Raw genomic sequence first — 14,620 nt, forward strand, 5'->3', positions numbered from 1 at the left:
TTGACATTGGAAACAGGAAAATCGGAGGGAAAGAACAACAATTTCTTTCCATCCTTTACAGACTAAAAACCTTAACACATAGACTAAAGCTTCAACTTCAAAGTCACCATAAAATGGGAATTGGGAGATAAAAGCATCGAGTGTACTTTCAAAATGTGCTTTCCAACAGATGTGCTACGCACACATTCCATTGCTGACAAAAAGAAGAGCTGAAAATCCACTGAAAATTCAGTTCAGCAAACAAAATGTAAAGCATACTTCACAACAATGTAAATTAGGGGGGACTCTATGCAATGCAGTTTCATTATATGTAAAAATTGTCCATTGTAATTTTTCTGATTTCTCTCAGCATTAACTCCCAGTTGCACTGTACTAAAAAGAAAAAAATATGTGAAATAAGTTCTAGGTGTAAACTTCACTTTTACTCAGGGATGTTTCCCAACTTTAAAAACCTAAGCAATGTGCACAAGGTCACATATCAAGTCTCCATCAGATCTGGGAGTATGGCTACCTAAGCTTTTTAGGCAGACTCATCAAAAATTGCCTGAAAATTGTTCATATGGGCCTTTAGACACAACAAAATTATAAAAATCAGTTAAGTGCACTTTCAAAGAAAGGTAAACAGAATAACAACAATGAAAAACAGTTCTCTGTATGTTAATCCATAATCTCTAGTTTGTAAGAAACACATACCTGGAATGAGAGGAAATTTCACTTAGGTCTCCCATACTGCCTTCAGCTGTATGACTGGTAGAAATAGCAGAGGCATAGCTATGAACAGCATAGATTTTAGCTGGATCATCGTCCGGCCCAGGAGTTTCAGAAGACTCTGTCCACTGCTCAGTACGACAATGTACTCCAGACCTGCTGCCAGCAAGGTGCAAAGGGGCGAGAAGAGGAGCAGGCATGCAGGGAGCTGTATCAATTCCACTGTCAGTAGAAGCCCCCTTTATATATGTTAATCCAAGCAGCTCAGGATCCATCAGATCTCCAGAACCAAAGTGTTTTTCATCACTGTTGCTGGACGTATTACTGGATAGGGTGTTGCTGCTTGAGTGGCTTGAACAGCTTTTGTCTCCAATCTTAACAAGAAGAAAAACAAAAAAAGACCCTCCTCAAGTTAAATAGTAAAATGTGTATTTTCATATAAATTACTGAATTTGTGCCATTCAAAGATCATTTAATTATTTTTTACAGTATGCTATAACTGCAAAGTATGAAAGGAGTAAATTATATCACGTTAACACCAGTTTCTATGAAATAAATTGCATAACTGACTAGACACACTAAAAGTTGATGTCACTGCAAATAAAAAGGCTCTAGTTCCATCTTCTATGGCAAATCTTAAATCTTGAATTTTCCAATTATAGGGCCTGCTTAACATCCATAAAGTTGCATTCCTGAACAGTTAAAATAAGCATTTGTTAAAGCTAGAAGCGTTGGTAATTATTTGTTTAAACAAGTTCAACTGCAAACCTGAAAAACACCAAAGACTGAATTATCCTTGGCTTTTTCTCAGTGTAGGTGAAATATGCAGCTTATGGATCAAATTCAACTAGATGTGTGGCTAGTTAAATTGAAGCCAATTGTGACGTATGCGTACCAGATGAAAGTAACTTAAGTCAGAGGGCCCTAAGCTATGCAGAGCTATTGAAGTGGAATAATTATGTCAGGCATTTGTGTCAATAAAGTTGGTGGGTTTTGTTGTTTTTTCAAAAGAGATTTTATAGACAGTTGGATTAACTTATCTATCTGACAGAGTAGCCAGAATAAGGGCAGATGGACTTCTATTAGGTATAACATAAGTGTGGAGGGTGAATAACTTTTTTACAAGATCCCGTTCCTAGCAGATGCATACAAACATAGCTGTTGTTCATACACTGCAGCAGTTAGACAAGGCAGCCTTTCCAGAAATGATATTTCTATTCCATGTGGAAATTAATAGGCCTCAAAACTTGAGAAAATTGTTTTAGGAAAAAAAAGGAAGGGTTACATTTGCATTCATTCTAACCTTTACAAGATGGCTGCATCTTAAAAACAATGGAACAATTGATAAAAATACAATGAGCAGGTTTTTCAAGGAGAGAGATCGGAGAAAGGTTTCTGCAGAAAAGCCATGTCACCTCTTACTGTAAATGTAAAATGGAACCAAAGTGGAAAGAAGGGCAGGGCTCGGAAGCTCAAAGGCATAAAATTAGCCTCAGAAGACGTATTGCATGTAAGAGCCTTCCCAAAAATTTCTTGTATGTTGCTGAACATACATGCTTAGGTACCTTCCTGACCCTGCAAGCAAGAGAGAATCTGGACAACAGCTATTGATACAGACATCTTGAACTGCCCGGAGTTCACTACAGCCGTAGCTTAGGATCATTTTATGCATTTCCTTGTGCCAAGAGAAATTATTGTATGAAAGCTCAGCACAGTCCTAATTGTTACATGTTGTTAAAGACTGTGTCATGGAGCAAGATTTAAAATAAATATATATATATATATATATGTATGTATCTGCAGAAATACGATTTTTATTACAGGAGAACAAAGAAAGCTTGAAGATAGCCAGAGAAATTCCCCCCAGCCTCTTTCCCCCAAGTAAAAACTCATAAAAAGAAGGCATAGACCTTTTTTCCTAACGGTTAAATATTTCACAGAGTTCTTGTACATTTGCTGTAGCCCTCATTGTGAATTCCACTTGCTGGCAAATTGAGCTGAACAAAAAGAGGATGCACAAGAGAACACTACAAGGTCCTTCACAAGGTGATGACCATTTTTTTCTATTTTACAGCATGTAACAACAAAATAACCTCATTTTATTAATATTATCTTTATAATAACACTGGTTCTTACTTTGTACAATACAGTTCTTTTGCACCTGTACTAGACATATGCATACAGAGGCAAACACAAATATAAGCCCATTATGAAATTTTCTGTTCCCATCCCCACCATCCTAAAAGCATGGGAGCTGCCATTAGCATAAAACTCCGATTGAATTTAAGCAAGCTCATCATTTAACTTTGGTATTGGTGCTCTGTTTAATACGGATCGTTACATATACTGATCCTAGCCTCCTATCAACTTTGACTTCAGGTAAATGAAAGTATTTTTGCCTTCATGTGTATAGTTCTACAGCATGATTCTGTTTATGATAGTACTTTTTGAGAAGTATCAAGCTAAACTCTCATAAGGCATCTATGTACATAACATGAGAAACTGGCCTCATATTCTTACCAATATAAGTCTACAAATAGTGTACAGATTCATACCACATATAGCAGGATTTTCCATGTAACAAACAAAAAAATAGAAAAAGACCATGCATATCATTAGTGTACTTTCTGTCAGTAAGTCATTGAGGATTTTGCCATTACTGAAGACAGGCGACTAAACTAGGTAGACTAGAAAGCTGTTCAGCATTCCAAAAATACAAACTGCTTTTTTATAGTGCTTATTGATAATTATACTACATGGGTATACAATATGACAAGTGGTATGGTGAATATAATTTTTTTTTTAAAGGATATGAAATATTTTGCAGATTAAGCAAGCTAGTATAAATGAAGCTGTAAATACACAGCTGAGCTTATACTATACTAGTTTCGCGTCCTCAGTGCCCCAGACCCAAGCACTCTTGGAGTTCTTTGTTTACAAATACAGATTAAGCACATTCAATTCACCCTACACCAAGGCGAGCATACTCTTTTGACTCCGAAAACACACAGTGGTCTTCATCAATTACTAAAATGTATTTTTAAGATTTAGTTTTTAAGTCCAGGGTGGGGTTTTTTTTGTTTATTTTTTGTTTCTTTGTTTGGGTTTGGTTTTTAGGGTTTTTTTTAGAGTTTTGAATGACATCCAGTTAAAAGACTTACATGTGAAAGTTTGTTTGGCGACTCCTTGCCACTGCCTTCTTTCTGTAAAGCCCGGTCTTTGTAGGAGCTCAGGACTTTGGTCGATGGTGCGTGCCACTTGGTTTCTGCCATAAATAATTGTGTTTTAATTTCTGAATGCTAAAAAGGTAAGTGTACTGTACAAAGAAAAAAAGCACATGGCTAAGCATCAGGTTTCAAACCTGCACACTCTTTGGAATCAGAGACGTCTGCCTTTGCAGAATTCCCCAATATATACTTTTTCAATGACAATTAAACGAAGTTCAAGCTGCTTTTCATCACTCATGAGGCCTTCTGAAGTTCAGGGTTAGTTTGCTCCAGGTATTATCTAAATATCCCACACCATATTCTGTTAGTCTGTCTGTAACAGTCTCTGCTTTTGCTGTCATATCGCTCTTTGTATATCAAACCTCCGCATCAGAAGGTGGCTGCACTTCAACAGGCACCGCATTGCAAAGAACATTTGTTTTCAAGATACAGTGATTTTTATTACCAGAATGTCGAGTTCCTTCCAAAGCTTCCTCTCGTTCTCTGCCTCCTTCACACTCCAGTGAGCCTGAACCTTGGTGGTGTTCATGGAGCAAAGGGGACTGGCACCTTTTAACATAAGCAGAAGACTAAACTGTTTGGGTTGTTTTGGTTTTTTTCCTAGAAAACTATTTACATGATGAACAACAACACTTTTTACTCTTCAAAGAAAATACTTTGTAAGTGATTTGTTCAATTAGCATTCCCCCACACCAAGGAAGTATAGTAACATTTCCAAATACCGCATGGAAATACTTAAATGCCATTTTTTCAAGAGCACACTGTTATCTCTTAAGTGTGAACAGGCCAAAAAGACACTGAACTTTAAGATGAAATGCATTCTTGGGGCTACATATACAAAGTTCTTTTGCAATGGAGAACTACGGTAATATATGCTTAACAGCTTTATGAAGTAAGCCCCACAGAAAGTAACTCTGTGTTTTGTGGGTTTTCACACTCAGAACCCTAAAGCTAGTACCAGATCCATTGCTTTGTATTGTACTGCAAAAGTTACATTATTTCACAAGGCAACAAAATAAAACCAAGGTTACTATTAGAAATAACTGTGCTAGAAAATGACAAGATGAATTTTCATGTGTTTACTGCCAAAAAAATTGCTATTGTTCTGTTTGAATTATTAGCATCTATTTAGCTGCCAGAGATTTCAGTGAGTATTCTGAAATTCCTTGAGGAGTCTCCAAGATATTGCATATGTATATGGTACATGGAATATCTTATCCACAAACAGTCATACAAAAAAATATTAAGCTTACAGACAAGGAGTCAAACTGATGTTTTCAATATTCACATTCTTTCTGAAAAGTAGCTTCTGAAAGCCAAGTGGCAAATCTGAAATGCTTTTATATTATGCTACGTAGATACTGTCATAGCTTAACGTTTTATAACAGGAGTGTTTTCGGCAACTGTATTTATATAACAAAGTGAGAGATTTAAAGTAATTTAGAACAGATGTCTCACATAATATTCTTATAACATGGACAGTATACTGGGGTGGTCTTTTATACACAGATAGCTAACTTCCGAAATTTCGGCACCAAGGGATTAAGAGGGATGTGAAAGAACAATCTATATACTACAACAGCCTTTCAGGTAGAGGGGACCTCTGAAAGAGAGTTACTTTTCTGAGGAGAGATGCTAGGGAATGGATGCTACTGGAACAAGCGCTGTAGGAAATAACACCTTTGCAGACCATAAAGGTAATTTTTTAATCAAGTACGCTTCCGCTGAAGCAAAAGGAAGGGAAATTATTACTCTACTCCAGTTCTGAGTTACTAGCTGATTTCTGGCCTGTTTCTGGGAAAGTAAACCTAAGAACTGTTTGTTATTTATTTGAATTGCAAAATAACGATTTGATCCTAAAAACTTAAAGCTGTATGGCTTTAAAATTGTATTGGCATACAAGTTACATTAAAGATCAGTAAACCTGTACATCTTAAAATATGCTAATAGATTTTGCAAATAAATCTATGATATATAACATCCACATAAGTTTTGCTTCAGGAAGAAGATGCATAGGAGCTATAGCAAGATTTAAAAAAAAAAAAAATTATATAAAAATCACAGTACCCATCATATCCCACTTGCTGTCTCCATTGGCTGCTCCCACTGGGTCCAGGGTCACTGGAGGAGGACTGGTTGCTTGGAGAACTTCTGTAATGTTAACTAGAGTCATTAACAGTGCACTAATGTATTTGTGGTGTTTCAGTTTTGAACTGGGCTGTGCTTCTTTTATAAAATACACTCATTTTTACAAATAATGCAGATGCAGTATGAACACTAAATTATATTCATTTGGGGAATTTACAATTTCATCTTAGTTTCGTAAAACTTAAACAACTATTTTTAAAATGTATTATTTATTTGATCACTATTAAATATTTCCAACTGTATATACAAAAAAGGCACAAAAAGAGAAAGACTAAGTGCCAAATCCATTTTTTCCTTACATCTACCTTTACTTCTGAACAAGTGGGATTACTCAGGAATCAGAGCAGCTGGATTAGGTCTCTAAATTTATGCATAGGAAGCTCTTATGATGGATCAGAAATGATTATTTGATGAGCTTTGCGTGTATTCCAACTTTCAACACAGTAATTTAGAAGAGGTAACACCACCACTTTTCTATTTTATTAGTTCTTTGACATAGAAAAACAATAAGAAAACTTTTTCATGCATAGTGTTATTCTGTACTTATTTAAACTTTTGAGCCTCATGTCTTAGCAATGTCTCTAATTACTTTTTGGATTTCCAGGCAGTTGAAGTACGATGTTCAAATTCGGTTTCGATCACCCTCCTATCCTTCACAGCTGTGCATATCAGTCCATAACTATAACACAACTTCCCTCGGTGACGTTAACTTGAAGTCCTTGTATTTCCCTTCTTTTCATATCATGTTTGTCTGGTTGGTTTTGGTGATATGTAGAAATGAATGTGTGTACTCAGGGAAGAGGTGAAAAGAGGTAATTTTGGATTTATGCACAACACTTTCTCAAGCACACGACATTCAATAAGCAACTTTACTGTTCAGCTTGAAAATTTTAAAGACATTAGCTATTATATTTTGTCTAACAGCCAAACATATAAAATAAGTAGATTGTATAGCGTGTAATTCTTCAACATATCTCTCTCTGATAAGTATTGACTGGACTGAACCTTTCTTAATCAAGTGAAACAGTCTGTAGGCTATGCTTGAATTCAGTTGCATGTTCTTGCTTCTCACCACCAAGAACTTTACATTTCTTGCACAGCTTAAGTGATCCAGCATTAAGGAATGGGTAAGTTATGTTTCTAGCCTCCAGACTGATGTTTAGGACATTGTCCTTTGTACTGTCCAGGGCTGAAGAATGTCTAGATCCCAAGCCTCCCATTTGTTGGACAAGTGTCTAGCCATTAGCCTACTAAACAAAAGGTGGCTACAAAAGAAGAACCACAGATATCCAGCCAGTGAATGCCTCACACGGTTCCTCTACAGAAAACTTACAGCTGCCTGCTCTCAGGAATGGATTCCAGACTCCAGGTGAAAGGATGCACTTGCCTACAAGTATAACTCAAGGACTAAAGTACATAGAGACTTCTTGGTGTGAAAAAAACAGAGGAGAGAATGAGTCTGACTTAAGCTTCACTCTTAGGCACTCGCTATAAGCAGCTGTCACAGAATTAGGTGTTTTGTAGAAAGAGGAGTATAGCTTAGTGATGAATTTTATTCTATGGTGAACACAAAAACATTTGGATTGCCTTCTCAAAGCACTTAACTCTCCTCAGGAACTGTACTAGGACCATAGGTGTTCAGCTCCCAGTTTTTAATTTCACTTCAGGGACTGGGCATCTAACTAGTACGTGTCATAGAATCATAGAATTGTTGAGGTTGGAAGGGACCTTTAAGATCATCAAGTCCAACCAATAACCTAACCTGACAATATTGCAATCAATATTTTGACAGCACAGATTAAAGCTGCTGGAAGGGCAGGGGTTGCCTTCAACGGCAAGTCACGCTTCACCCATGATATCCTCCAGGGTCGGGCAGTGGTGAAACGGCACAAGCTTACAGTAGCTGAATTGTCGCTGCTTAAGTCTTTTACTATATTTAGCCCACATTTCTGTTGCTTCTTCCTCTTTTTATCTCTAAAAACAACCATTTAATCACTGACTTCAATGTTAGCTCATTTTCAGATCAGTTAGTCTAACTTCCCTGTTTCATCAACCTGCTTCTTCCTGCCTGCACTCTTCAACTTGTCTAAATTGATATTGGGTCTCTGACCCGCTAAAATCTCTTAATTTTCCTAGCCTGAGTATACATTTTCACCCTTGCAAGACTACTTATAAGTACTAATCAACCTTATTTCAATCTCCTTTCTTTTAAGCCCATCTCTCTGCCAAGCCATCAACTATGCCTCTTCCCATGTGGAAAGACCTTGCCAATTAGGAACCTTTCTTTTCATGTTTCAAGACCCACATGTCACAGTTCATCATTTTCCTGTTTTCATTATTTATACTCTGTACTACGTCTTCCCCAGAATAGCACTTCTGCATTGTACTTGTTTTGTTTAAGTGATACAGGAATTTCTTCATGACAAGAGATAGCCTCTGTCTTAGATTTTTTTTCCATATGCCTCACTGAGTGTTAGGAGAAGTGCAATTTATGTTTGTGAAGTTTTCTGGAAATGAGTAGTATGTCAGAAAGCTTTAATTTTTTCCCCTGTACAGGCATACAGTATGGTTAATAAAGCTCCATACATCCTGAAGTATTTCTAGACATTTGATACATTGTCTCGTTATGCTAGATTTTACCCCAAATTTCAGTAACAAGACATTAGGGAAAGCTTAAGTGCTATAATGGTGTGTGCATGCTTACAGAAATGCACCTCTCCTTTTTTCAGGGGTGAGGATGCTCGCAGGGGAGAAGGAGAATACAAATGGTTGTAACTAGGAGTCTGCCTTCCCCAGACCATGATATAGACATATTTTCAAATATGTACTACTATTACCTGTATATATTTCAAACAACATAAAAAGTCACTAATTCTTTTCTACTAAACAAGATAGCATAGCAATATCTGTATTTCATTATTTCATCCAGCATTTTTTGAAGCTATTTAAGACTAGTATTTTAGATTTTCACATCAACTAGACATTTTTGACATGCAGTATTTTTTCCTTGGAAATTAGAACTACATTGCAAACAGTAGAGGACAGAGATTTCTGCTCAAGACATATGGTTTTCCTAAATAATTCAAAGGTCAAATGTATTTACAAATTTTTAACTTTAAAAGTAATTTTTATCTTATGAAGAATTATTATTAAAATAGAACAGAGCTAACATTCAAGGACACCATCCCATCATCTAAGAGGTGTTGAATATTCAAATCACAAGCTCTGCTTTGTTTAATTAAAAGCAGAGCAAAGCAAAGCATAAGGACTGGTAATGAGTTACAGAACCCTTTGAAACTATGCCAATGGCTTGGTAATGAGATTAAATAATTCATTTTTAAAGGGATGAGTTCATTTTATTTACGCTTGTTATTTGTTTAAATAGGATCCCAAAAGGTGGGGGACAGGACATTGTTTAGATCAAAAAGTCACGAGGCAGTTTCCCACTTCATTGATTTGGGACTAAAGGGAAAGGTAGGATCCCAGTACAGTCCACTTTCACCACACCACAAACAACAAAAGTCACTCGTTTGAAGTAGAGGGAACTGGGCTCAGTGAATGCTCTTTAATACAACCTCAGACTTAAAATTACTGTCAAAATTCAACAAAATAAGGTTTAAATCTTAAGTATACCAAAGTTCTAGAAAGCAGAGTTATCTAAAGTAAGGCACATTAGGAAACCGACAGGCATTAAAGGGAGAGTATATTACCTTGCACCATCTGGCAGTTTTCTATCGAAGGAAGTGCTGCGAGGAATGGCTGTCTGAGCCTGCTGGAGAAGCTGCTGGCACTGCAGTCTGTCAGATGTTCCTAGGATTGGAGAGGCACGAGAGAGAGGCTGCCCAGCGGGAGTCGGCACCCGATGCCAAGTGGTATTCCTTCTGAAAGGGGTTTTATACTCACATGGGGTGCCTTCGCTGTCAAGTTTGTATTCCACCATGGGTATACGACAAAGTTCTGAACAACCCCTGCGGGAGAAATAAAAATGCTGATCAGGCTCACTGGAGGGAACAGAAAAAGAAATCTTGCATTCCACAGTTAGAAGCAGATGCATAATTTTCTCCCAGGTGCCCAAAGGTGTTCATATAGCATTGTACAGCCCTTCAAATGCTTCAAAACTATCATGCCAACCAGGTTAGGAAACATTTCAAAATAAAGGATTTGCTCTCATGTGCTCAAAGGTTTTTGAACTCTCTCCTTGCCCTTCAAAAAGGAGAAAGTATTAAGCTCTCACAAATTAATCTGCAGCTCAAATTTTACATAATAAAAACTAGTAGACACAAAGCATTCAGAAGTCAGCAAATATCAGCTTCTTCTATAACAGCTTTAGTTTGTTTAAATTTCTTAAATACAAATATCTTCATGTAAAAATTTACACATCTAAAATTATAAAACATGTTTGCTGCTTTGCAGCAAACTAAGCATTTCTTAATGGTATTAAGAACTTTGCTTTGGAATCACAGAATGGTTTAAGTCGGAAGGGACCTTAAAGATCATAGAGTTCCAACCCCCTGCCGTGGGCAGGGACACCTCCCACTAGACCAGGTTGCTCAAAGCCCCATCCAGCCTGGCCTTGAACACCTCCAGGGATGGGACACCCAAAATTTCCCTGGGCAATCTGTTCCAGTGCCTCATGACCCTCATAGTGAAAAATCCCACCTTGTCCCCACTGAATGACAGAGCATATACACTGTGATGCAAATGGTTAAGTGGCATCTAATTATTTTTTTATTTGTTTTCAAACTGTACTTTCTAATGTCTCTCTATGCCTGGAGGAGATAGGGAGGCGGAAGGAAGAGAGAAATCAGAAACAGTCTGGCTTATAACTTCTGCTTGAAGCTTAAAGTGTAGTTAAATACTAACAGTAATCCCCGAAAGTGTAAATTCAGGTAAAAGTAGTGATGGTCTTCCCCAAAAGATCAGTCTGGCGGTGGGATATATGCTGTAGACTCAGGCTGGACTTGAATTAATGGTTACTGTTTCAGAAATTAGTTAATAGAAGCTTCACACCCACTTTAAGCCAGCACTGATTATCGTATTGCAGATATTTTATATTCTCACGTACTGTCTCCATTATTTGTTTGATAGGCAGTGCATACTAAATTAACATGTTTACCGAAAATATCCTAAATCGTTCTAATGCAGCACATGAAGTTTAAGTAAGATATAGTGAAAATTTGCTTCTCTTTCTCAACTACAATTCTGCTCTATCCCTTGAGCTGAGTCTGGATTGAGCTTTGCTTTTGTTGAAAACTCAACATTCACCATTTCCAACTAAATAAAAATCACTTAGAGAAAATGTAATAGAGTGTGTATAAAGTGTTGACAGTCTTAGTCTGGAAAATGTTTTGGCACAAATGACTCAGCACAAATGTGCCGTTCAAATAAATTGTACAGATTCTCATAGATTAAATTACTCTGCCCAAAAGTTTCTGAAACAAACACCAAAATAACATTTTCATTGTCAGTGTTCCGGTAAGCAGTTAAAAAAAACCAACCCATATTATAAAAATGCTAACTACGCTATTCGAGGTTGTTGAAGAGGAGTGTACAACTGTAGCAGTTACATAGTAGATACTCTGTATACGCCTACTCTGATCCAGCCAAATGCTCCAGGCTGATGAATTTTGTGGTACTGAACTGGCAAACTGATTATCCTGTAGCATTAAATCTCAGTCCCTGCTTGCATTCAAACACATGAAAAAGGTAAATAAAGAACTACAAAATATAGAGTATAAAGCATTGAGAGTGGAGACTGGTAGCCCATATAGGGTAGAAGACACCATGATGAAGACAAGCTGAAGAAGGGTCACTAGAATACTCAAAACCAGAACTCAGAATTCCTGGTTTTTCAAGGTTATTCTGTGATCAGAAAGATCAGTATTAAGCTCACCAGTAAAATTTGACATGAGCAAATTCTGCTCATAAAGCATAGTTGGACATGCTGGAATTTCTTATTTGTTTATGTATTTATTTTTTTAAATCTAAAGGGTCATGCTAAAACTGTACATCAAAAGAACACACTAATGTTACAAGCTTAAGAACTCAGAAGGTAAGAAATTTCAAAATTGTTTTTGTTGCACACATAACTTTAATCTGTCCTTTTTCTGTCAGTGGAGTAAAATAATTTACTTTCTCTTGCTTTTAGCAAAGAACTCTACCTCACTCCATGCATATGAAAGACAGCATTGACTGAAAAGATACTACTCAATATATGACTATCAGTATGTTTTAATATATGTGAGATATTCAGTTGCATTTTTCTGCGCTGATTTGGGATAAGAAATTATTTGATGGCTGCATACTTTCACTGCGTATAGAACTCATTTCTTTCCAGCTCCTGTTACCTCACAGCATCAGAGAATTTCCCAAGAACGGTTCCCTGGTTGTAGCTTCCCTATGGAGGTAATAAGACCCTAACAGTCTCCTCCCACAGACAAGGAATGGAACTACAGAGTAACCAATGTTACAAAATGATCAATTAATGTCAGAAGGTCAATTTGCCCCCAAAATGCCACATTTATTCAGATCACCACTTCAAACAACTTCAGTTCATTTATTTTTTACAATTGTTGCACACTTCCAAAAGCCACAAAACGTATGTTGGGCTCTTAGAATGATGAACACTGTGGAAAGGCCGAGTTAAGCGAGTTGCACAGAATCGCACAAACATTTCTACTGCAGAAGCATACACAGAACCTATTTCTCCTCCAGTGCAATATTCAACTCCTTATATCCCAAGACCACTCTTCTCTTCATAAAGTTCCTTGCCTCATTCACTGCCTGCAAGAAATGACACCACGGTGTAAGAGACAATAGCCTCCCGCAATGTAACCTTGATTCATTTCCAGAGCAAGTCCATGTATGAATGTAGAAAGTTCTTAAAGAAAAACATAGTCTAAGATTATTATTTGATTAAAGACTTTCATAAAGCTTTATATACAAACCAAACAGAACAAAGAAAGCCCAGATGACTGTCATGGTTAGCAAGGTTAATATCAGTTTAGTGCACTGCATATTTTTTCATGTGGCCGTATATGCATTTTGTCATTATTTGACTAGGAATTTGAATAATTATATAGGCTAAAATTTCAATCATCCTTCTGCTTATTTCTTAGTATCATTTCAGCCCCTTCTTCATTCCTATAGACCTTAAATGTTAGAAACAAACCACGCCCTCCTCAACTTTAATTATTAGGGTATCAATTTCACAGTTTGTCTTGGTAACTGAGAAAGTTATAGCATGTAACTGTTATTGTATCCCTTATTAGACACTCCCCATGAAGTACTTTAAGTGCTGTAAAAATAGCCATAGGTTTTGAAGGCAAAAGGGATTGTTACTACTCTTCAGTCTGACTCACCTTGCTAACTGAATAACTAAAACATGATACAAAAATAGCAAACAACAAGCTTTCCTGCAAAGAACAGGAATTTAAAATTTTGTAAAATTTTGGGTTTGTTCACATCATGAAAAGTTATTCCTCTGACAGATGAAAAAAAAAAAAATTCAGGATGCTGTTCCTGCAAAAAAAAGGCTTACAAAACAACCCTATTTCAAAACACTATACAAATGTAGCAATCTTACTTTTAAATTCAAAATGGAGCTCCAACATGCCTGATGTAACTGGCCCCCCCAAAATTTCCATGGTTAAAATGGAACTACTTTATATGGCTTCTTTTGTCACATAGACTTTTTAATTTTAATTTTAAAGTGCCAAACCAATCAGTTCAACGTTTATATGAAAAATTATGCTTCACTGCTTCATAAACACTGCCTAAAGAACAGATACTGCGCTATACTGAGATATGCGAAGTCATAACTGTACCTACCTCCTATATCAGAAACAAAGAGAATCAATTACTTCCTGCCTGCAATCCAATAAGGGTCTCCACCCCCACTGTGGCTCAAACTGCAAGTTATCTTGCATGAAAAACCCCACAAAATTAAATGGAATTTCCTACTGAATATTTAATTTGACCATTATCTAACCTCTATTTATAATAGTGTTACTTATTCCACCGGATGAAAAATGTACATTGACACTGGTATTGAACGATAGCTTTTAGTTCACTTTTTAATTTTAATTTTTTAATTTTTAAAAAATTCACTTTATAGAATGTTTAAAGACAAATCTATATTTTATGGTCTTAAAAAGACATTTAAATGTATGTTAAAGAAGTATAGGATATCAAACATTTTTCCCAATCATATTCAATATAACATTTTGAAAAACAGACTCATGTTATTTATCAAGCAAGTGTGACCAAGTCTTAACCACACATCAGAAATGATAGCACTTCCCGTCCTTCACTATAATTTGGTATTAATTAAATCAATGCTTCAACACAAAGCACAGACTTCAACTAATGTCTTTGGTTCAAGGGCCATATTATCCTATTAAAAATTTGGTTAATAAAACCTACTCTGCAATTGCACAGAGCATGACTGATACAGTTAGCAGATCACGACTGCATATTAAAATTTAAGAGTCCACTATAAAAATCTGCAATATTCGAATGTTACTGGAAGGAGCATT

At 36.5% G+C, this 14,620-nt stretch overlaps 1 protein-coding gene across 1 annotated transcript in view; it reads right to left on the minus strand.

Annotated features, from left to right (window-relative positions):
• SIPA1L2 (signal-induced proliferation-associated 1 like 2) overlaps nt 1-14,620 on the minus strand; it is a 90,193-nt gene that overhangs the window by 28,991 nt on the left and 46,582 nt on the right. The window contains exons 9-13 of the mRNA XM_009891145.1: nt 9,794-10,051; nt 6,003-6,086; nt 4,381-4,484; nt 3,870-3,973; nt 694-1,082 (exon numbers count right to left, since the gene is read on the minus strand). Of these exons, the coding sequence (XP_009889447.1) occupies nt 694-1,082; nt 3,870-3,973; nt 4,381-4,484; nt 6,003-6,086; nt 9,794-10,051 (939 nt within the window). The remainder of the gene's footprint in view (nt 1-693; nt 1,083-3,869; nt 3,974-4,380; nt 4,485-6,002; nt 6,087-9,793; nt 10,052-14,620) is intronic.

This window comes from Charadrius vociferus, unplaced genomic scaffold (assembly GCF_000708025.1).
Source record: "Charadrius vociferus isolate BGI_N301 unplaced genomic scaffold, ASM70802v2 scaffold78, whole genome shotgun sequence".
Lineage (NCBI taxonomy): Eukaryota > Metazoa > Chordata > Aves > Charadriiformes > Charadriidae > Charadrius > Charadrius vociferus.